This window comes from Struthio camelus, chromosome 6 (genome assembly GCF_040807025.1).
Source record: "Struthio camelus isolate bStrCam1 chromosome 6, bStrCam1.hap1, whole genome shotgun sequence".
NCBI lineage: Eukaryota > Metazoa > Chordata > Aves > Struthioniformes > Struthionidae > Struthio > Struthio camelus.
The window spans coordinates 21,345,774-21,367,048 of NC_090947.1; the positions used below are offsets into that span (position 1 = coordinate 21,345,774).

Genomic DNA, 21,275 nt, shown 5'->3' on the forward strand with positions numbered 1-21,275 from the left:
TAAGAACAGTCTCAGGAGGCTTTTGATCCAGTTTGGTCTTTTGGGGCTCCTCCAGCAATTAAGGGTTATTGGAACATATTGGTTTTCCAGACACACAGAAGATAACTTCCTATTTAGGCTTTGAACAACAGGATTTTTCCTGACTAGCCATGATTTCTCCTTCAGCAAATATAGAATAGCCACTCATCTTTTATAAATTGACAGTAATAAATGTTAAATTCTAACAAGACCTTTGGTGCAAAGCACTCTGGATATATTCACTTATTCAACATTGCACAGAATTTTACCTGTTCAGCTTCTAGATGCATTACTCAGAACCAATCTGCAATTGCCAAAATTCATCTGTATCTGGAGGAAAACCAATCCATACACACCAGGCAGACATGCAAGTTTACTATTACTGTGACTAGTTTCCCTATTACCTACTTTCTAGGTGACAAACTGAATGGATGTAAAGGCTTGGTAGGTCTCTTGAAAAAGCCGCTGGAAAAATGCCATGTTTATGCAGCGTCTATTCTTCTGATACTCGTTTATTGTAATAATCACAGTTGGAACTGTGTAAATATCAATTCTTTTCAGAGTTGCAAAGCAAAACTGCATATGTTGCTGCAGGATTGGTCCATCACATGGCGTGTCTAGGAAATGAGCTTCTCAGCAGTGAAGATGAAAGACTTTTGCTTTTCTAAAAATAAGGACAAAATGACTGGGAGAAGTCTTTATGGTTTCTGTGGAAATCTCCAGAAGGCTCAGGGCATCTGAGGAGATCTTTGTCTTTCCCTGTTTCTTATTCTCACTCTTCTCCCTGGGTGTCCTCTCTCAGCTCTTCTACCTACACCCAAAACTATGCAGCAAGCTAATATGTACCTTGCTCTACTTCCCAGGATGCTGCCAAGCAAGTGGAGGTGGCAAGAAGCTATTGCTGCTTCAGGGAATGGAAAAGGCCTTACTAGTGAACCATAGCTAGTGGGACTTACTGTTCTTACAAAAACCTAGCTCAGCAGCAGGGAGTTCTATGAGAGATGCAGACTGGCTCTTCAGGTACTCCTCAGACAACTGCATCGTATCTCCCTTGTCAGAGGCAAAAAGGGAAGCAAACCTCTTTTGGCAGCCTTGGCTGCTGCCTACATGTAAAACTTGTCCTTTCCGTGAGAGCCAGTTGGAAAATTGGGAAGATGTACCTTCCAGTTGATTTGGGGAGGTTGAGATAAAATTCCCAGTAGAACTTAAGAGTTTCAGAAGGTCGGTAAGCATTTAGAAATTACATTGTTCTTCAATGCACCAATGTACTTCTTTGGGGACCTAACAGTAGATCCACTTGGTAGGAAATAGAGACTAACAAAACTCTTTTTATGAAGATCTGTTTGAATGAAACTTAACACGTTCCCTGGAGATCAGTAACTGTTATTTTGACTCCTCCTAAAAGCAATAGCTGAGCTGCATGTAAAATATAATATCAGCGATTATGTCTTAACAGGGACTAAAAGCAACAATAAACAAGTGTTTAATGGTGGTTTTGATGTTGTTGAGATCAAATGGCTTGTGAATGCATTTTTGCAAAACATTCCAGCGTGGGAATCACGACAGAAAGTGCACAACACTCATGAGACTTGAGGATAGTTGTAGTAATGGATAAAAACGCATGTTACTTGAGAACAAAGGACGCAGTCTCGGGGGGAATGAGACTGCCTGAGCAAAGATGCAGAAGTTGAGACAAATATAAAATGCACCTTTAGATTGATAATAAATGAAGTTATATTAAGACATATGAAGCTTAAATGTTTCCTTATACATTGTTATACGTCAAGTCCACAGTAATCTGAGACTCAAACCCTTCTTTAGGAATCTCTAAGCAAATAAATAACCTTTATATAGAAGACAAAATCCTATGATGGAAATGTGAAAAATCCAATCAAAAGGCATCCCTGTTTTTTAAAATTATGTATCCAGGGAAGGCAATAATTGAATTAATACTGCTTAGTATTGACGTTCTACACTCAATTACTCTTCTAAGCCTCTAATTCAAATTAAGTTGCAGTTAAATAAGAGTAATAGAAGATGGTTCCATTTAACCCTTTGAATTTGTGCTGTGCATATACATGAGAGTAATGTCCACTTTCTTTTCTGTTCAGGACTGCTGTGGGAAGATCCATTTCACGCTTGGAGGTCTGTCCAGACCACTAGATTCCCAAGAAGAAAAAATGTCTCTAATCCCAGTGCATCCAGTTTTGCTTCCTTCCATGAACAAGTTAATTTCTTTGTTGCAAAAGTCCTATTCACTGCTACACTTCATAAGGGAAGTACACTACTTCATAAATAGTATACTTTGTACTTTAGTGTAAGGTACTGCAAGTTACATTTAAGTAATTCCACCAATACAGCATCCAGATTTGCTTTATATTGACTGGTGGTAGTGGAAATGTTTGTTAGCACAATGGTGTGTAGATTGAAATTAAAAAAAAAAACACACACACAGAAGTGAAAAGTTTTGACTAGTTGGTAAGGGTTTTGCCACTGATACTTATTTCTTTCTTAGGGTTGGTCTGTGGACAGGCACGTGACAGGCACTGCAGATCTGACCGTTTGTCTCAGTTCCCAAACATGGGTGTAAGGCTGTGAAAGTGAAAAAGAATATGTAACAAAAAAGTAGGTAACTTATAATCTCTTTCACTGGCCTTCATAGACCGCCTTCTTGCTGCTCTATTACTAAGGATCTTACACTATGCATGAATTAAACCACGCTTGCTGGTGGGTTTAAGGCAGAGAGCAGAAAGCTGGAATATTGAGACTGCACTTTTGCCTCTCACCTTAAGACCTCCATTTGAGTATAACTCCGTTGTACCTAAGAATCAGAAGTAAGATGCTCCAGTGCAGAGCAACATTATCCTTATACAGTATGCAGCTGTTGAAAGTGCATATTGATCGCATTTGTTGGTTGGTGTTCAAGTTGATGTTATGGAGTATGTCTCATCTATGTAGCACCTGTGGTTTAATCAGTGACAGCAACATCAATGGTCCATGAAAGTTTGCAGGAAACTGGTAACTAACTACTAAGACATGAAATAGTATATTATGTGGGCCATGCCTAAATATATTCATGCACATATTCACTTACTCTTTCATTCTGAGACAGTTTGTAGCACATGGACTGTTTTTGAATTTTAATTCATATTTATAACATGGATTGTATCAGATAAAAATTTTGCCACTGATTATAAATATGCTTCCTAGTAGTCTACCCAAAATGTGAATTTTTCTGTATTTTTCCTTAGTGGGCACCAACATTGCTGCAGTGGTAATGGACCATTAAAATAACTATACCCCAAATCAAGTAAAAAACATGAAAGAGGTTTTAAAGTGCTAAAAATTGAAGTCTCTGGAATACGTGCTCAGCTCAGTAAGGATAATCTTGGTCTGACTGAGTTGATATGAATAGGAATTTTTGTTACCTGGGTGTGAGGGTGTGAACCTGCTCATCATACACCAATGACTCATCAAATAGTAGGGATTTTCTGTTCTATGTTCAAAGTCTTCCTAGTGTTACAGTACCTTTGAGCTTTCTTGCATGGGCCCTTTTTCTGTCTGGAAATCTTGTCCAGGTGGCATCTGAGGGTTTTGAATATTTTTCTGCAGTTTCTGAACGTCCCCCACACTGACAGAAGCAGGAGTTCCAGTCAGGCACTAGTTTTCCCAGACATTGATTTTCATTTTGCCTCTCTTCACCAGGCTACAGAGATTTCCTAGTGCCTAATGTGTCCTACTAATTACATACTGCAGTCTCGTCATGTTTCCCTTCCCCCCCCCCCCCCGTTAAACAGACTTTAGAAGCTCTTAGAAGCTCTCTCTGTAACACGGTTTCTTCACACCTCCAGTCACGGCGCTAGCGCCTGCTGGCACGCCGCTATTCGCTGCCGGAGGCGCTCGGGGGCGCGTCCCAGCTCCCTCCAGCCTCGCCGAGGGCGAAGCAGGCTCGCCAGCCCCGCTCCGCCTCTGCGGGAGAGCAGCACCGCACACGGCCCCCGCCGCCAGCTCGCTGCGGCTACAGCCCGCGTCCTGCGCACCTACGCCCAACGGCCGTAACGGCCACGCCAACGGCCACAGCAGCGGCGCGAAGCGCCCAGCACAGCGGCTGCAGGCAGCGCGGTGTTGCGCCGCCGATGTCTGCGGCGAGTGCGGCTGCGCGGGAGCGCGGCTGTCCGCCTCCGCCCGCTGCCAATAAAGTTGCTACAAAGTGACCTTGGCGCCGCTTCCCGCCCTGCCTCCTTCCGCCGCGCTGCATCCGGGCGCTCGCCGCCGGGCCCCGCCGCGCCTGCGCATTGACGCCCCGGCCCGTTGGTTTCTGTGGTGCGGCCGCCGGAGCGGGGTGAGCGGCGGCGCCATCCGCCTCCATCGCGGCCCCCGCCCGCCGCCGCGCCCCCCCTCACCCTCTTGCTCTCTCCGCAGAGACGCCGGATCGTGGCCCCGGGGACCCCGTCCGCCAAGATGTTCGCCTGCGCGAAGCTCGCCGCCTCGCCCGCCCTGGTGAGTCGGGGCTCCCGCGCCCCCGGCCCGGCGGGGCGCGGGGGGGGCCGGGCCTCCTCGCCGGGCGTCCCGAGGCGGCGGGCGCCGAGCCCCGCTGGGGCGGGCCCGGGCCGCGGGCTGGCCGCCCGCGGGGGAAGGGAGCGGGGGGCCGAGCCGCGGCAGGGCCGGGCTCCCCTTCCCGCCGCCTTGGTGTCGGCCTGGACCCCTCGCCAAGGTGAGGGGCCTTCCCGCGCGGGCAGCGAAGGGCGAGGGCAGCGCAGCGAGCCGCCCTGGGGCCTGGTGCGTGCTGCACCTCGCTGTAGGTCAAACTCTAGCTTGTCGCTTGTCCTGTCCCGGCGAGGCCGGGATTTTCTGCCCTTTCAGAGATTCTCCTGCTCCAAAATGTCCTTTCTAGCCTGCAGAACATGCCCTGTGCATGGTGCAGGCACAGTTTTCCCCTGGAGGAAGAGCTTTGTGCCAGAGCTGGTATGACCTTAGAGGGCTGGATGCCCAAGGACACATGCAGGCCGCTTGTGAAAGAGGATTCATTCATTCATGCTTTGCTAGATTTAAAAGTCTAGGTTATGTCTCTGCATTTAATAGCTTTAAAATGCATTGTGATTCCTTTCATTTTTTTGTTGCAGAAGGCATATTGATGCCTGCTGGTCTATGTAGGCTTTTGTGTTGCTGTTTTGTTAGATTTTTTTTTTCTGTCAGTGTAACACTTGTACAGTTTCACTGAGTGATCCAGCTAGTCACAATAATGTCTTCTGAAAGCTGCTATGGTGGAGTCATCAAACTGCATGCATGGAAGTGCCTGCTTCTGTATCTTGTATTTTATATCCAGATATGCAGTGATTTGCTGTCTTGGTAGGAAAATAGTAGATAATAGGCTCTTAATCTTACAAAAAGACACTGTGTAGGAACTGCTGTAATCAAATATATATATATTTTTTTCTTTTCCTCTTCTTGCAGATCCGTGCTGGATCAAGAGTGTTGTACAGACCAATTTCAGCATCTGTGTTTTCTAGGCCAGAGGTCAGGACTGGAGAGGTACCTTATAAACAAAATTCTGTATCTTCCTAAATTACCTGGTGAGCCTAAATGTCCTCAATCTAGACTTCACACATACTAACTCAAGTATCTGTGCTATGACACTTGCTTTAAATGGAATCTCTAATTAAATACTTGTTGCTATTTTGCTGTTTCCCTGAGAAGAATCTTCTAACAGTTAGTGTTGAGTGCTTTCAGGTGGAAATATAACATTCTGAAGGTTTAACACTTAATTACAGACTCAACACTTGTAAGAGTAACCAGATGTTGGAGCTAATACAATTTTAAAACCGAAGAATAACACTGTATCAAAGTGGTCATAAAAATAGTCTGTGTCTGAATATAATGCTTTTTCCATGTTTTGTTTTCTTAGGGCAACTCAACACTTAATGGGGCCCAAAACACTGTCTCCCAACTAGCACTTAGAGGATTCCAGACTAGTGCTATCAGCAGAGACATTGACACTGCTGCCAAATTCATTGGTGCTGGAGCTGCCACAGTAGGTGTGGCTGGTTCTGGTGCTGGTATTGGAACAGTCTTCGGTAGTCTAATCATTGGTTATGCCAGGTAATCTCTTTCTTGTGGAAGTCTTGAATTGCATGTGGATGTATCTTGACACAGCGTTTCCAGATAAGCTGTCTTGAGTTGCAGTAAGGATAGCAGAGTTGTAGTAAATTCCCTTAATAATTTGTGATGTTAAACGTGGCTCAGTAGAATAGTATACTAGAATAGAGACTGCAGTATATTCAGCAGGATGGGACTCCTGTTGAATTCAAACTCTGTACAGTTTACTCTGGAGAACAGACACGAAAAAGATGAGCTCATTAGACTTGATGTCTCAATCCCTTAAGCTAATGTTTCCAGCATTCTATTCTAAAGTTTAAATCAAAAAAAGCTTCTAGTCTGAAGCTTTGCCCCTGTGAGAGGGGAGGAGAAATCTTAAAGAGAAACTGTGTATGAACTGTTAATGTGTAATATGATTTTTCTATGCTTTATACCTAGTAATCAGAATTGTTGTGTGGATGTTTAATTCGGCTTTCCAATGCATTCAGTTTTGCATCTCTGAGTATGAAATTACTCTGAATTAATTACTCATTTTAGGGATCTGAAGGTGTAAGGGGGGGGGGGGGGGAAGAACTGAAACTAATAACAGTTTACAGTGTAGAGCTTATATTGTTCCTGTAGTACCTACAGTTCACACAGTATCACTGAAGAGCAGAACTGATACGGTATAAAAGACTTAACTGAAGGTATTATGTTCTTCATTAGTCTTCGAACCAGTTAGGATTTAGTTAAGTTGTCTTAAAGTTTTCTAAGCTCTGCTGAAGACAAGGAAGTTCACTTTGCACTTGAAGAAACATAAGTGTTTTCACTACAAAACTGATATTTCCTTTTCTGAACTTGGCACTGTTTTTTACCATGTCAACATGTACAGGAAATCACTTCATAGTATTATGTTGGGTTTTTTCTTTCTCACCCACTTCTTGGAGGGATAATTAATTACATATTTGTAACAAACTGCTGATACTTGTTTCCTTGCTCTAGACGATTTCAGTTCTTGTATTTAACTGTAAGCTACTTGAAATATTCCAAGGAAGTTCCTATATCTATAATATAGTTCTAATGCCACAGGTGTGAAGTACACTTGTAAAACATTGCAATAACAGTTTCTGCATGAGTGTGTGACGAAATCGCTTCCAAAAGGACACACGAACGTATCACAAATCTACACTAATTTGGAAAAGCTTTGTATGATTCTTAAACACGATCTGCATAACCTGAATCCAGTCTTAATTGTTAAGTCACTTGTCTTTGGTGAAATTCTGCTAAAGATTACTTCTGCTTGGATTTATTTGATTTTCCTTTTACGGCACCTGTGGCATGAGATCCTGAACCTGTCAGATGCATCAACCTGTATACAAGTATCTTATTCAGTAAAGATAAAAAGGTTTTATGCCTTCACTTTCTTCTAGAAACCCTTCTCTGAAGCAGCAGCTGTTCTCATATGCTATCCTGGGATTTGCCCTGTCTGAAGCTATGGGTCTCTTCTGTCTGATGGTTGCTTTCTTGATCCTATTTGCCATGTGAATGGAGATCTGCCTGTAATATTGGCATTGGAATGTAATACTGCATATTTTATGGGACTCCCAAAATGTTGGTGTCATGGAAATTGACACTATTTCCAAAGTCATTTCATTAAAGATAACAACTTTAACTGTCAACCTGTTGCCTGCATTTATTCTTTCTCATTAGGATATCTGGAAGACAGCATCTTGTCATTCAGTCACCATGGATTTCTCCTGGTCAGTGAACTACATATACCATAGGACCCTTAAAACAATGGCTTAAAGTCCAACAAGTATGTAGAGAGTGAGATTAAATGTGGAAGGCTGTATTGGTGGCCTCTTTCCATCACCTATGCTTTAGACTTACTCAGAGCTGTTTCTGTGCACAAATTGTTTCTTCTCATGCTAGCTCACACATAAGGTATTTTGGCATCTCTTGATAGGAGCTAAACAATCTACAATAATGATAGGGAAGATCTTCTTGCATCAGTTCTCAGATTGCTATAAAATTTGATGACCCTAGTTATAGTTTCCCAGTCAGTTCTGATTACTGTCCAGGTTGAACTATTTGGTTTACTTTTTTCCCAATAAATCTATGCATAACTTGGTCCAGTGTATTTAATTGTGGCACTTGGACATTATACTGTTACTTAGTTACTGCATTCTTGGCATCATCTAATTAAAAGGGAGAACTTCCAGCTTCCGGAATTTAAGTCACTCTTGCATTGTCTTCTTACTCTGTCTTAAATAGCAGTAGAATCAAAGTGTTTTTAATAACTAAATGCCTGCAATATTGAGCTTTGCTTCTCACAGTATCTGCCTTTTGACAATCTAAATGCATTTCAAGGTATTGCCTACGCTTCTAGCAACAAACTTTGTGCTACTATATACTAACCAGTGGAGGCTTTCTGATAACACATCAGGCTTTCTAGACTGGATGTTAAATAATAGATCTGATCATTCGAAAAATACATATAAACTAAACTTTGGAAGAAGGAGAAAAACTTACGTAATATCTTTGGCATCTTGCTGTTAGATGGGTATTGAATTAAATCCAGGAGGAAGCGATCTACTATGAGTTATAAATAGTCACCAGTCAGTTTCCTATGCTTCCCTGGGGATAGACTATCAGGTCAGTGCAACGTGTAAATATGGCCTTTGTTTTAGTCTGAACTCAAATACCAAATTGATGTTCATGTAGCCTAACTTGGGAACATAGCTTAGGAGGCTACTTTTCCCATATTGTCTTTGAAGAAAATAGCGATCTTAACAAAAGGATCCTTAAATATGGAGGACATCCGTGTGTGTGTGTGCGCACACAACTTCAGGAGTGTAAAAGATGCTTTAGCTTTAAATATTCAGCATAGTATTAGTAGTACCTTATGTGACTGGGTCTGGAAGTTAATATTTTTCTTGAAACAGGAGGTAAAGCCTACTGCAGCTATCTTCCATGTTTCTACTCATGCACTGTTTTTCTATGACCTTGCTGTTAGCTGTTCTCATAAGCTATTCTCCTACTGAGCTGATGTGTATTTGCTGTGGATGAAAGGCAAATAAAGGTTACTAGAATTCTAGTCTGAAGTTTGTACCGCTATCCTTCTGGTGGACAGTGCAATGCATGTGTCTACCTACCTCAGTTTCTATGTTCTCCTTGAATCTTAAACTATGTTCTATTCTTTTAGTACTAAATGAATCTCTGATTTGGTACTGAGCTTGGGCCATAGCTTCTTTTTATCCTTGCAGGCGTCTGAGTTAGAAATACACATTTCCCAACATCTATTGACTACTCTAGGCTGAAATAGAGTGCTTAATAGCGCTAGCAAAGTGCTTCAATGAGAGCGTTTAATGCAAGCTTCATATTTCTGTATTAGTGGTATTTGGCTAGACCAGGATCTTCAAACTCATCTCAGTCAAGCCTAGCTTCAGCCCTGTATATCGTGTTTGTCAATAAGTGTGCACATAAAATAGCTGTGCTGAGTTTATAACTGTGCTTGGTGTAGAGCTGAGTTGTGGCTAAGCTATTGCTCCATAACTTCAATATGAAAAGCATTTTGAGTTACCACTAATAATTTTAATCACCTTTGAATGGCAATTTCTGGATTTACATCCCTTCTTTCCCCTGTGGTTCACTATCAACATGTATCTTTTTCCCTATGATCAGCCTTGTCTGAAAAGCATCAGACATCTCACGTAGCCCATGATATAGATGTGAAACCTGTCTGTCTTACTAGCAGCATCTTCCCAAGCTTGTTATCTTTTAAATCACTCTTAGACTACTGAAAATGGTCCAAAACCAAGCAAAACTGTTGCTAGGTTATGCCATTCCTGAAAGAATTGGATCTCAGTGTTGCAGATCAGACTAGTGAAGACTAGTCAAGGTCTTTCAAAACATGGCAACAAACCTTCAGAGTGGATTATCCTCCTTGTGGATGACAAAGGGTTTACAGTCAATGAAGGAAGGGCAGTTTTTCACATCTGAATAATCCTGGGCCACGTTGACTTCCTTCATCTATTTTCCCTGTTCTCCAAAACAAAAAAAAAAAAAAAAAACAACCTTTGTTTCACTGGTAACTTGAGCACTTTAACAGCTTGGTCAATTTGAGTGGTCTTACAAGAACGAAAAGGTTTACTGAAATGCTCGCAAGAGAGACAAACTATAAATGTGTAAAAGATGAGATTTTTTTACAAAAAACTTTTTTGCAGCAATTGGGCAGCAGTGAGCTATCTAAAAGGGTTCTCAGTCCTCTCCATAAGACCTTACATTATCAGAAAACCTTTTCCATAGGTTGAAGAAACCACATAAAAAGTCTCATGAGACAATGCTTTAGACTTCACTTTCTTGAAACCTTTGCCACATTTTCTTCTGACATGGACTATGTTGACCTTAGAGATAGCTCAGGAACATTCCTGTTACAGATTCTCCAAATCCAAAGACTGCATTCATGGTTTGTTGTTGAAGCCAATTGGAGAAGAGATCTTCATTATCTCTGAATAACTGCTCTACCTGCTGTTCAAGTAGATCTGATTCATTCCACCTCAAATACAGTGAAAGTGATGTGTACAACAATGTTTCCGTAATGTATGATGAAGGAAATGTTTATGTTACCAATTATGTTCTTAGGTCATTGCTGCAGGTGGAAATGATTCATCCTTTCTATCCTGCTTCTTTCTTTCTTTGACTTTTCTTGCTTCTTTCTCTCTGCTTATGATTTCGGGGCCAATTTCAGACTGAGGAAAGGCAGAGAACTTGCAGTTCAGCTCTCTGTTCAGATTCAGGACTGGCGTTGCCATGTGAAGATCTGAAACACTGAATAGTTGTTTAATACAGCTCTTGGTTGTTCTGCGTGGAAAGCTTGTAACTGTAGAAAATAAAAGACTTCTGTACCTCTCTTCTCAGCACTCACATATGAGTCCTTTACAACATACAATTAATAGTAATCCTAACTGTTAAGTAAACAGTACACTTATATGCATGGTCCTTTATCCCTCTTCATCTCAAAGTACTTTACACAAGTCCTGTACAGTGCCCAGCAAATCAATTTACAAGAGAAAGTACAACTGCTGTATATAGTCTTTTGCAGGTTCAGGGAAATTTAGACAAAATGTAATTACATACTGCAGAATTTGCTTATGACACTGGAGTTAATACTCTTTTTAGAAAATGTATTTATTTATTTCAGTATTATTTATAGTCTCTTAGACTGATCTGTGTCCTGATCAGAGACTGAGGCTCAGAACAAGAAAGTTCTAAAATGTACATGAACACAGAATTAAAACTGCATCCTTGCTTCAGAGCACTTAGCGGCCAAACTGTGTTGCCACAGCTGATGAGGATATTTTTTTAATCAATACAAAATGCATCTGATTTCTTATCTGTAAAATTTAGATACAGATGCTTACCTTTGTACAGTCCTATAACATTTTTGATATGTGTTAAATAAGTTGAATGCTTAGCAGAGCTATAGGCACACACATGGCTCCCACCATGAGAACTGTGGTGGTTAAGGAGACTGGGAAACCAAAGCAAAGGAATGGAACCAGTACCAGGTTTTAGGGGTTATTCCAAAACTCCAGTGTGACATATGCCTCAAGCATCCTCACTGAGCAAAGAGTTGCAGCAGTTTAGTCTCCACGTGCTTGCTACTGCCTTTCCACAAATCTACCAGCAATTAATGTCCCTTCTGCAGAATCAGCAGCAGACAGCACAGACTTCGCCCTCTTCCACTTGAGCTCCTTGTGCAGCATTTCAGCACAAATCCTCCCTGAACGGCGCTTTAACCTAATATGCTGGATTGCAGCACAGACACAGCTTGGCTTGGTTCTTATGGCACATTGGTCTAGCCTGGGGCAAGTGAAATCTTGAGCCATATACACTTGAGATCTGTAGCGGAGAGGGTGGGTTTTCTCCCACTCTGGGTAGTAGCGGATACTACACAGGAGAGCGCTTTAACGCAACTCCTTGCTTGCCATGGCGTTGAGAGAGCGGCAGTCAAGGAGTCTGCAGAAGCAGAAAGAATAGGTTCGGCCTACCCAAATACGAGGCGATTATTAGCATCGTGCTGGTGTTACGGGATGCAGCACGCCCCAGTCACCAGCAGGCAGGTCAGCGCTGCCCCCAGTCGCCCATCCACGCGCCGGACCGAGCAGAGCCCGCTTAGCTAAAGCGGTTGTCACGGCTCCGCGCTCCGCCACACCCAGTCATCTAGCACTTCCGGCCACACAGACACTCCGGCATTGCCAAGCGCCCTGTCGGCGGCGGCCAATCAGCGGCGCGCGTCGTCCCGCTTCCCGCCCCCCTCTGCCACGTGACTCGCGCTTCCCCGCTGCCCAGGGGGATGTCAGTTGAGTTCTCGCGAGATGTGACGGAAGCCTGTGGGGGACCCGGCCTTTAATGTGCGGTTCGGCCCCTGTTCCCGGGGTGAGTTTGTAAACAGCGCGGTGGCGGCAGCGGCCGCGGCAGCTCCTCTCTGCGCGCTGTAGCGGGGCGCGGGCCGGCGCCGGGGCGGGGGCGGGGGAGCGGCCCGGCGTAGCGGTAGGCGGGGGTTGCCCGGGAGGCAGTAACATGGCGCCGCCGCTCCGCGGCTCAGGCGCCCCCTCCCCCATCGCGGCCTGTGGCTCCCGCCGCCCCTAGGGCCGGGGGCGGAGGGCGCGGCGGGGCGGGCGGCCCGGCCGGCCGGCGCCGCGGAGGCCGTTACCGGCCCGGAGGTAGGGCGCGGGGGGAAGGGCGCGGGGGCGGGGGGCGAGGGCTGCCCTGGCCCGGCCCGCACCCGGAAGCGGCCGCGGCGGTGCTCGCTGCGGGCCCGGCCGCTGCGGGCGGGAGTGAAGGCGGGCGGCGGTGGGGGGAAGGGTGCCGCGGCCTGGCCTGCCTCCACTGCGCTGCGCTCCGCTCCGCGGGGGCCTCCCCGCATCCACCTTCTGCGCTGCCGGAGGCGTGAGCGTGTGCCCGGCCCGGTGAGGGCCGACCGGAGGGGTGAGGTGCCCGTTGGAGGGGCGAGAACCAGCTGCCTTGCGCCAGGGGGAGGGGGGGTGTCCTGCCCCTGGTTTGGCCTTCCCTGCAGTCTTTCTGGGCCAGCTGCCCCACTGACTTTGCCTGCTATTGTGCGTGGGGCCTCTAGAGTTGTCTTCATAAAGGTCAGCAAAGCTTTCGTATGAAAAACCATGTTACAGGCACTCAAAGAATGGTGGTTGCACATGATAATATTGGCAGAAATATTCTTTGCCCCAGTGCAGCTATACTTGGTCTTTGCCCCAGTGTAGCTATACTTGGAGTTAGGGGTTATGTGTGCTCTCGTGCTACTTCTGCCATTTTATTCATATTACAACCTTCTTGCACCCTCATTTGTGAAGTGGGATCCATGAGGATATTTCCATGTTGCATCCATGTGTCATGAGTTACGCTTTTACTTTTTGTTATATTTCTTTCTCTCAGAAATGATATTACTCTTCAAATAAAGATACTGTCACTTATTTCTTTGCTCTAGAATGAGAAATTCTAATAAAGCTAAAAATTCTGGGTCACCCGCTACTTTCCAACTAGTTAAGTCAAAATGTTTGTATCTTATTTTCCACCTTTTAACATAATAACTTTGTTTTTCTCTTGCTGTATTCTATTCATGAGGTCATGAATGTGTTGTCCCAAGCTGTTCCCAAGTATAAAACTAGATAGAGTTGATTAAAAACAAGAGCAAATAAAGATATTCCTAAAGATTAAATCATAATACTGCTCAAGTTGGCATCTAAGATTAATGTGGCATTGGCTGATAGCAGGAGAACTTCTTCGTATGGTCTTGGTTTTCTATAAGTATTCTAGACATAATGTCTTCAACCTTCCACTGCTGCATCAGCTAATTACTGTTAACAGTAGCCCCACTGCATACATACGTTCAGGGAGACAAAGCATAGTCCAGTGAGGCATTCACTTGAATTCTTCTAGTGTTTATAATTCTGCATTCCAGAACTGAAGTCTGAAGATTGACTAATTTAAAAAAAAAAAACAAAAAAAAAAACAGGCCAGTAACTTTGTCAGGGACTGATTGCTATATAATGCATTAAAATAAATCTGAAACTTAAAAATATGTGTATGTATGCACATATATACATAATGTATATGTGGAGTGAGGTAGCCTTATTTGAAAATCTATGATGGGTTTATGTGTTAGTAGTGATATTGCATACTAATATTTCATCAAGTAGTTGAGCCTTTGGTCTTCTTCACTGTGTAACTAGTATTTCTATCCTAATTTAAATTCTAGAAATATGAACTTTCTCTTTCTGGAAACTTCTTGACTATGCAGCATCTAGCATAACATGCTTTCTGGTCCTAGCCTGTATCTTGCATAATTGCATAAATCATTCTGGTTTTTATGCTACTTCTGTGCTTTTGTGACAAATTAAGTATTGTGCAGCCTCAACCCAAATAACATGGTATTGTTTTGATTCTTATTTAATTAAGCTTTGTGTGCTCTCCTACATGAAGTTCATCATCTCTCATCAGCTCTTCTTCTATTTTTTCCACCATTAATTAGCTTAAGTTTACAAATGCATATTTACAGATCTAAAAAGCTGTACTAACTTTTAAAGTTTTACTTGTTAGTCTGTTATTTTTCTGTAATTTTATTTCCAATTTCAGCATATTTGTGGTCTGTTAAAATGATGTTGAATTTCTATATAAAAATAATTAAGAGTAAATGTGATTCAGTAGTATAACCTTTTTTTCATCTAATAATGAATAGAGTTCAAGTCCCCATGCATAACAAAACTGTATGTTTGTTTGAAATTGATAAAGTGCCTTCTAAGGAGACATTCAGTGTGAGTAGAAGACAGAAATATAAGGCAACATTGAATAGTTATGCAATAGCTCATATTTTATGCCATACTGGCTCCAGCTGTATTCTGTGTTAGTTTCAGTTTAGAAATTCAGGCTGAGCTCCTGGCTGTGCCAGAGAACATCTCCACTGGCTTTCTACTCTATCTGTTGTAAATGGGAGTCCTGCAGTGGGATATTCATGAGCTATTTCACAGGATCACAAAATAGTTGGGGTTGAAAGGGGCCTCTCGGGATTATCTAGTCCAACCCTCTGCTCAAGCAGGGTCACTTAGAGCAGGCTGGCCAGGACAGTGGCCAGTTGCGTTTCAAATACCTTCAAAGATGGAGATGCCGCAACCTTTCTGAGCAACCTGTTGCACTATTCAACCACTTTTGCAGTGCAGAAGTGATTTAAGATATTTATGGATTTTTAAATTAAATTCTTAATTCTTCAATTTTGCACTTCATGGATGCAATCTGGAAAAAAGTAAACAGTAGCTTTCTATTAGTCTTTTCTTCTTACTTTTTTTTTTTTTTTGCATTTACTGGAAATTACATGGTAAAAGGACACTAGATTTCTAATGTCTGTTAGGTTGGTACAAAAATAATAAAACACTGAAACCTAGAAAAATGAATTGGAGAAGGTAAATCCTAATATCTCCTTAAGCAAATTGTTAGAATACCAAGGGAATACTAACCTTGTATATTTCTTTTCAGAGATTCATGTGTTTTTCACTTAACTGTAAGAGTTACATTTACATAGCATGAATTTTCACTAAGATAAAGAAAGATCAAGGTGTCTCTGAAAAATATTTATGCCAAGGGGTTGAATTAGGAGTTACTGTACCCAGCCAACAGAAAATGTTAGGCCTAAATGTTTTCTGTTTGTGTTCCCTCTTTACTGGAGTTGTATCCTCATATGCCTAAAAGCCTGTACCTTCAGCAGTACTGAAATAACTTAATTGCTTTGTTTCTGTGCATGAGACTATCTGGGCAACTGCCTTTCTTGTTCTCGTTTGAACTTGTTAGGTCAATGATCTTCACTTCTCACATTTTCCTTCTTCACATTTCCCTCTCTCCCCTTCGTTTATGGAGAGTCGGTTCTGTATTTTCCTTGGTTTGTCTTAGATATCAGTTACAAACAGTTAACTAATAATATCAGCAAAAAGTGCTCCACGTTTGACTTTTATTAAGAAGAAAATTGAGCATAATGCTACAGGCATTACTTTCTTCGTGATTCTTTCACAGAACTCTCTAGAACAGATTGTGTCTCTTTTAGGAACTAGAACAGGCACTTTAGTAAGCAGTGGAGTGGCAGCAGTGAAGAAAAAGCTCCTAGTTTCCTCTTTAATGGTTTTTGAAGTTTACATGCTTGAAATACTCTGGCTTATGGCTAATAGTTATGTTGCAGAAGCTACAGAATACCATCCTGGTCATCCCACTTGCTTTATAAGGAGGGATGTTCTTAATTTAAAAATTTTTTTCTCCCCCAATCTCTTCATTGTTCAGTTTTGTTTTTTTGTGAATGCTAAATTCTATGGTGAGGTTACACAAATAAAGTCAGTCAGACATTTTGGAAAGTGGATTTTAGTAGTGAAGTAGTGATTATACTGCCTTTGCTTCATGTTTCTTCTTTTGCATTTTAGGAAGCTGAAAAGAGCTGTTCCAGCCCTTCCAGGTAAGTGAAGCAATGTGTTTTTTTTTATTTCCTTCAAAATACCAGTGTTGATTTATTTTTTTTTTTTAACTTCTTAGTAAGTTGTGTTTTCTATATAGTAACTTCTGATTTCTACTGAAAGCAAAAGTTGCAAGTTGGCCTCTATAGAAGTTTGTGGAAATAAAGAGAGAGTCAAATGTGGAAGGTGTTTAAAATTTATGCTATATAGTGTAGTATACAAGTATTGAAAGTGTAAATCATTTGGCTGCAGGAGAATTCCAGCTCTTCTAATTTTGGAGGTTTAAATTTGGAAAACAAAATAGCCACATTTTTCTTAAAAGCATCTCTATTAGAATTCCTGTTTGGAGTCCAGCAAATCACTAAATTCAGCTCATCGCAGGTAACCACTAAAAGAATAATATTCCTTACTGCGGCAAATATAATCAATGACTTTACTTTGAACATGAACAGTGAGATGAAAAAGTTAATCACCTCAAATAGACTATTGGAACTGATAGGCTTTCAACCGTTTTGACCTTGCCTTGTTATGCCTCAATTCTCAATTAGAAAATGAAGTTTTAAAAATAAACTCTTCTAAATCTTATCTTCTTAAAGCAATCATACAGTATGACGAAGTCTACAGAAGAGTTTGTTAAGAGTTAATAACTCTCTATGCAGTAAGAGTTTGTATCTTACAGTGATAAGGGACAAGATCCCAGATCAAATATAAAGTGTGAAAAGGAACATTGAATGGACAGTATCAGACTTGGTGAAATGCCCATCTGTAGAAAAATATATCACTGATGCTGTAACTGAAGCATTTTGTGATATACAGACCCAGGGGAAACTTAACAATGAGGTACCTTAACTTTGATTTGTCTTAGCAGTCTAGTGTAATTTGTCCAACTTTCTCATCTTTTCAAACCAGAAAATACAGGTATTTCTGGAGATGGAGCCACAATGAATCACATGTGAGTGGTCAGTGTAGTTGGAAACTTTGTGTTTGCATCACAGAAACTTAAGTAGTAGGAGGTAAATCAGCTGTGGCTGTAGTTGACAGGTTATCCTCTATGGACTGTCCATTTTAGAGGGTTGATACACTTGTGAGAATGTGAATCTTCTTGCTGGCCATCAGAGGAACTTAAAATGTTCAATTAAAATCTCAAAAAATGTACAAACGATTGTTGAAAGCTATATCTCTAGCACATTTAGATAAACAGTGTATTGTTTTATAACACCATCCTTATTTTGTAAATAAGAGCACTGTTTTAAATAGTAGTAAATTATGTGCAACCTTTATTGTTTTTATTTAGGTATATTTTAAGCATACATATTTCTGTATATATTTTACTATACTATATTTTCCCCAAGGTGATAAAATAGGCTTATGACGTTTTAAATAAGAATGTGCATGAAAGTATTTTACTGTAGTGTTGAAAGCCTGGAGCAAATGAGCACCAAAAGTGTGAGACTGCATTCTGATATAAGTACCAAAACTGATAATACTGCCACGATAATTTGATGCTTTTCTTCTGTGCAGCTCTGATCCTATTTCTCAGTGTAATACAGAAGGCTACAACAGCATATAACCTATGGGTTTCTTTTGCTACTGAAAGCAATTTAGGATAGGAAGGCTTGTAGAAAAACGTGCTTCATTGGACTGCAGTAGGAAACATTTGTTTGAAGTCTTCAGATATCTAAAGAGATAGTGTTTAGGCTGGAGTTTCAAGTTGATTGAAATACTACTTTTTTCTATTGGGCAGGTGTTTGCTTGTACTTGGGTTACCTTCTGAGGTGTCTATAACTGTGGCTATGGTAGCTATTGGACTAGACGTTCACATGCTTAATTTCTCATTTGGTTGGGGGGTAACATTTTGCTCAAGAAGGCATTTAAGTTACTTTTTTTTGTTTTCAGGGAAATAATATTTTTAAATTTCTCTTTAATTGTGATATTCTGTCTTACAGAGCAGGTAGTTTCCAATAGCCTTTTGAAATTAGAATGACATAATCACAAACTTCTCTCCTGAAAAACATGTCCTCTGTATGTTGTTAGTCTTGTTTTTTTTTTGTTTTGGGCCATAAGCAATCCAGAAGAAAAAGAGGAGGTGAAGGCAAAAGATGGATTTTTTTTGCCTGCCAGCTACAATTTTATTTGGTAGACTGTAAAGTTAACCACCTAAGTCATTTAAAGCTGTCAGAGCGATACCCATGTTTGGGTTCTTTGTTGTTGTTCACCTCTGTTTCTAGCTATGACAGTATCTTTACAGTATTGAATAATTTAGGACTCTAGAGATCATACTATCCAAACCCCTGCTCAAAGCAGGGCAAACATCAGAATTAGGTTGGATTGCTCAGATTCTTGTCCACTCAAGTTTTACATGTCTCCAAGGATGGAGATTCCACAGCCTCTCTGGGCCACCTATTCCAGTGCTTAACCACCCTCACTGTTATTTTTTTTCCCTATATTTACTTTTAATTTCCTTGCTGTGGTTTGTGAACGTCGCCTCTCGTGCTGTTGTTGCACACCTCTCAGTCTGGATCTGTTTTCTTTGTAATGGTACATTGGGTAATGTAAGACAGCAAATAGATTCCTCTTTTGTATTACTTCTCCAGGCTGAACAAGCTGTGCTCCCTAACATTCCTCTTGTATGTCCTGCAGTCCAGCCCCTTAACTATCTTGATGGGCCCCTGCTGGACTCTCTCCAGTGTGTCAATGTCTGTCTTGTCTTGAGGGATTCAAAACTGGACACAGTACTCCAGCTGTAGCCTTGTAAGTGCCAAATATAGGTGGGTAATCACTTTCCTTGATCTTCTTGCTATTCTCTCGCTAATTCAGCCCAATGCACAGTTAGCTTTCATTGGTGCAAGGGGCATGCTGCTGAATTGACTTTGATTTGTTGTCCACCAGGACCTACAGGTTCTCCAAAGCTGCTTCATAGCCAGCTGGCCCTCAGCCTGCACTGTGTTTGCCTTTGTAATAGGTAAATGCAATCCTTACGGCTTTGACTGGAGTAATGAACTTGAGCCCTTTGTTTTCCCATCCTCCCGGATTCAGTTTCCGTTTAGGCTTATAATGTCCAAGATCTTAATGGAATGCATAAGTGGACTTTCTTTTCTCTTTTAAGTCAAAATTACAGTACTTGAAGATTAAAACAAAAAAAAGAATCCTCAGATGTTAGTTGGAATCTCTTTACGAGGCGTTATTTCGCAAAATTACTTCAGACTATGGCCTGTAGTCAAGTAATATTGCAAAGTCCAGGAAATTAATTTGTCTCTGACCTTTTTCCAGTAAGTTATCCCAGAGGACAATGCTTTTTTTCATTTTTTCCACAAGGATTGATGTTCATAAATTAGGTATTATTAAAATCCACAAGCTTCACAGACCTTCACAGCCAAAACATTGAAACCAGATACCTACTTCATATGCAAGTACATGTTTTGGTAATGCTACTTTAAAAGAGAAAATGGACAGGCAGGAAAAATCGGTCTTTACGGACTGGCCTAAGAAAAATACTTCCAAGGGAGTGGTTTTGGTGAGGTAGTCTTTTTGGCTGATACTATGCACTTGTCCAAGATTGACAACAAGCAATAATAGCACAGTGAAAAAGGTGCCCCATATGCCCCATATGTTAAACAAAATCTCTGTACTCTTTGAAATGAGAGAGGCTTTTGATACATTCAGCCATTCCTGATGTGATTATAGCTCTTATATCCGTTATATATATATATATATATATGTATGTATATATATATAAATGGATATAATACACATATATCTATTACTGTGTAGTGCCCCCATTATCAAGATTTAACAAAACTAATTTAATTTGTCATTCTGAAAAATATTCCATCAATTACAAGTTTCAAAATGGCATTTAAAAAAGTCTGGATGATGCATAACTAAGCAAAGATAATGTGCTCATGGGTTGACTTCTAAGTGTCAGTTGAAATTCTAGATAATAGAAGGATGTAATCCTAAAGCTTCATTGATAATACTCTGAAGACTTAGTGAGTAGTCAGACTTGCACGTGACCTCGTTAATATTCATTTAATCAAAGGTCATAGTTTTAGCAGTTCAGGAAATACTGAATCCCTTCAGAAACCTGAAACAGGTTATGAACTCCTTGCAGAGAACAGGAGAACAATCTCCCTCTCTGATTTGTCTTGGCATCCATTCTTTGAGACATGAATGTTTCTCTGAGTTGTAGTGCCAAAGACTCTTAAGTTTCTAGCAGCCTTTCATCGCTTCTTGGCTTGTGATCTCAGTCTTAATATCCTTATTCTGTTGAAAGTATATATTTAGAAGCGACACCTTGGAATCTCTTCCGCTCCATGTTTTTGTTTCTTTGCCGTTCAGTGCTCATGGCCAAGGACGCTCGACTCTCCTTTCTCCGTGAAGTGATATCTAAGAATTCTATGCAGTAGTAGTTGGCCTAGGTAAAAGGGTCAGGCAGTGTGTCCCCTTCACATATAAAGCTGAAGTATTATGTATTAAATAATCTGCTTACGCTTGCTTCAGCTATTTCATGTCTAGTGCTAAATAGTGTACCAGAAGTACACGTTCTTAGAATATTTGAGCAACTTCAAAAGCCTTGCTACTTTTCATGGCCAGTTTGTTGGCAGAGAGAAGGACTTATTCTAGTTATGATTGTCTTTAATGATAAAATTATCTTTATTTACTTACCAATTCAAGCAG

At 41.3% G+C, this 21,275-nt stretch overlaps 2 protein-coding genes across 12 annotated transcripts in view; both read left to right on the forward strand.

The window, feature by feature from the left end:
• The first annotated feature begins 3,910 nt into the window (after nt 1-3,910).
• ATP5MC3 (ATP synthase membrane subunit c locus 3) lies at nt 3,911-7,772 on the forward strand. Its single transcript, XM_068948521.1, has 5 exons — nt 3,911-4,360; nt 4,441-4,518; nt 5,473-5,550; nt 5,924-6,117; nt 7,524-7,772. The coding sequence occupies exons 2-5, from the start codon at nt 4,480-4,482 to the stop codon at nt 7,636-7,638; spliced, it is 426 nt and encodes a 141-aa protein (XP_068804622.1). The 5' UTR covers nt 3,911-4,360; nt 4,441-4,479; the 3' UTR covers nt 7,639-7,772.
• A 4,641-nt stretch (nt 7,773-12,413) lies between these two features.
• Nucleotides 12,414-21,275, forward strand: part of ATF2 (activating transcription factor 2) — a 53,769-nt gene continuing 44,907 nt past the window's right edge. For 2 of the 11 annotated variants that reach the window (XM_009681770.2, XM_068948510.1), the window contains exons 1-2: nt 12,414-12,534; nt 16,569-16,600. The gene's annotated coding sequence lies outside the window, so the exon portion shown is untranslated. Of the gene's footprint in view, nt 12,535-12,754; nt 12,822-12,987; nt 13,087-16,568; nt 16,601-19,238; nt 19,367-21,275 lie in introns of those variants that run through there. The other 9 variants (XR_011141901.1, XM_068948511.1, XM_009681773.2 and 6 more) reach the window with 8 other exon arrangements.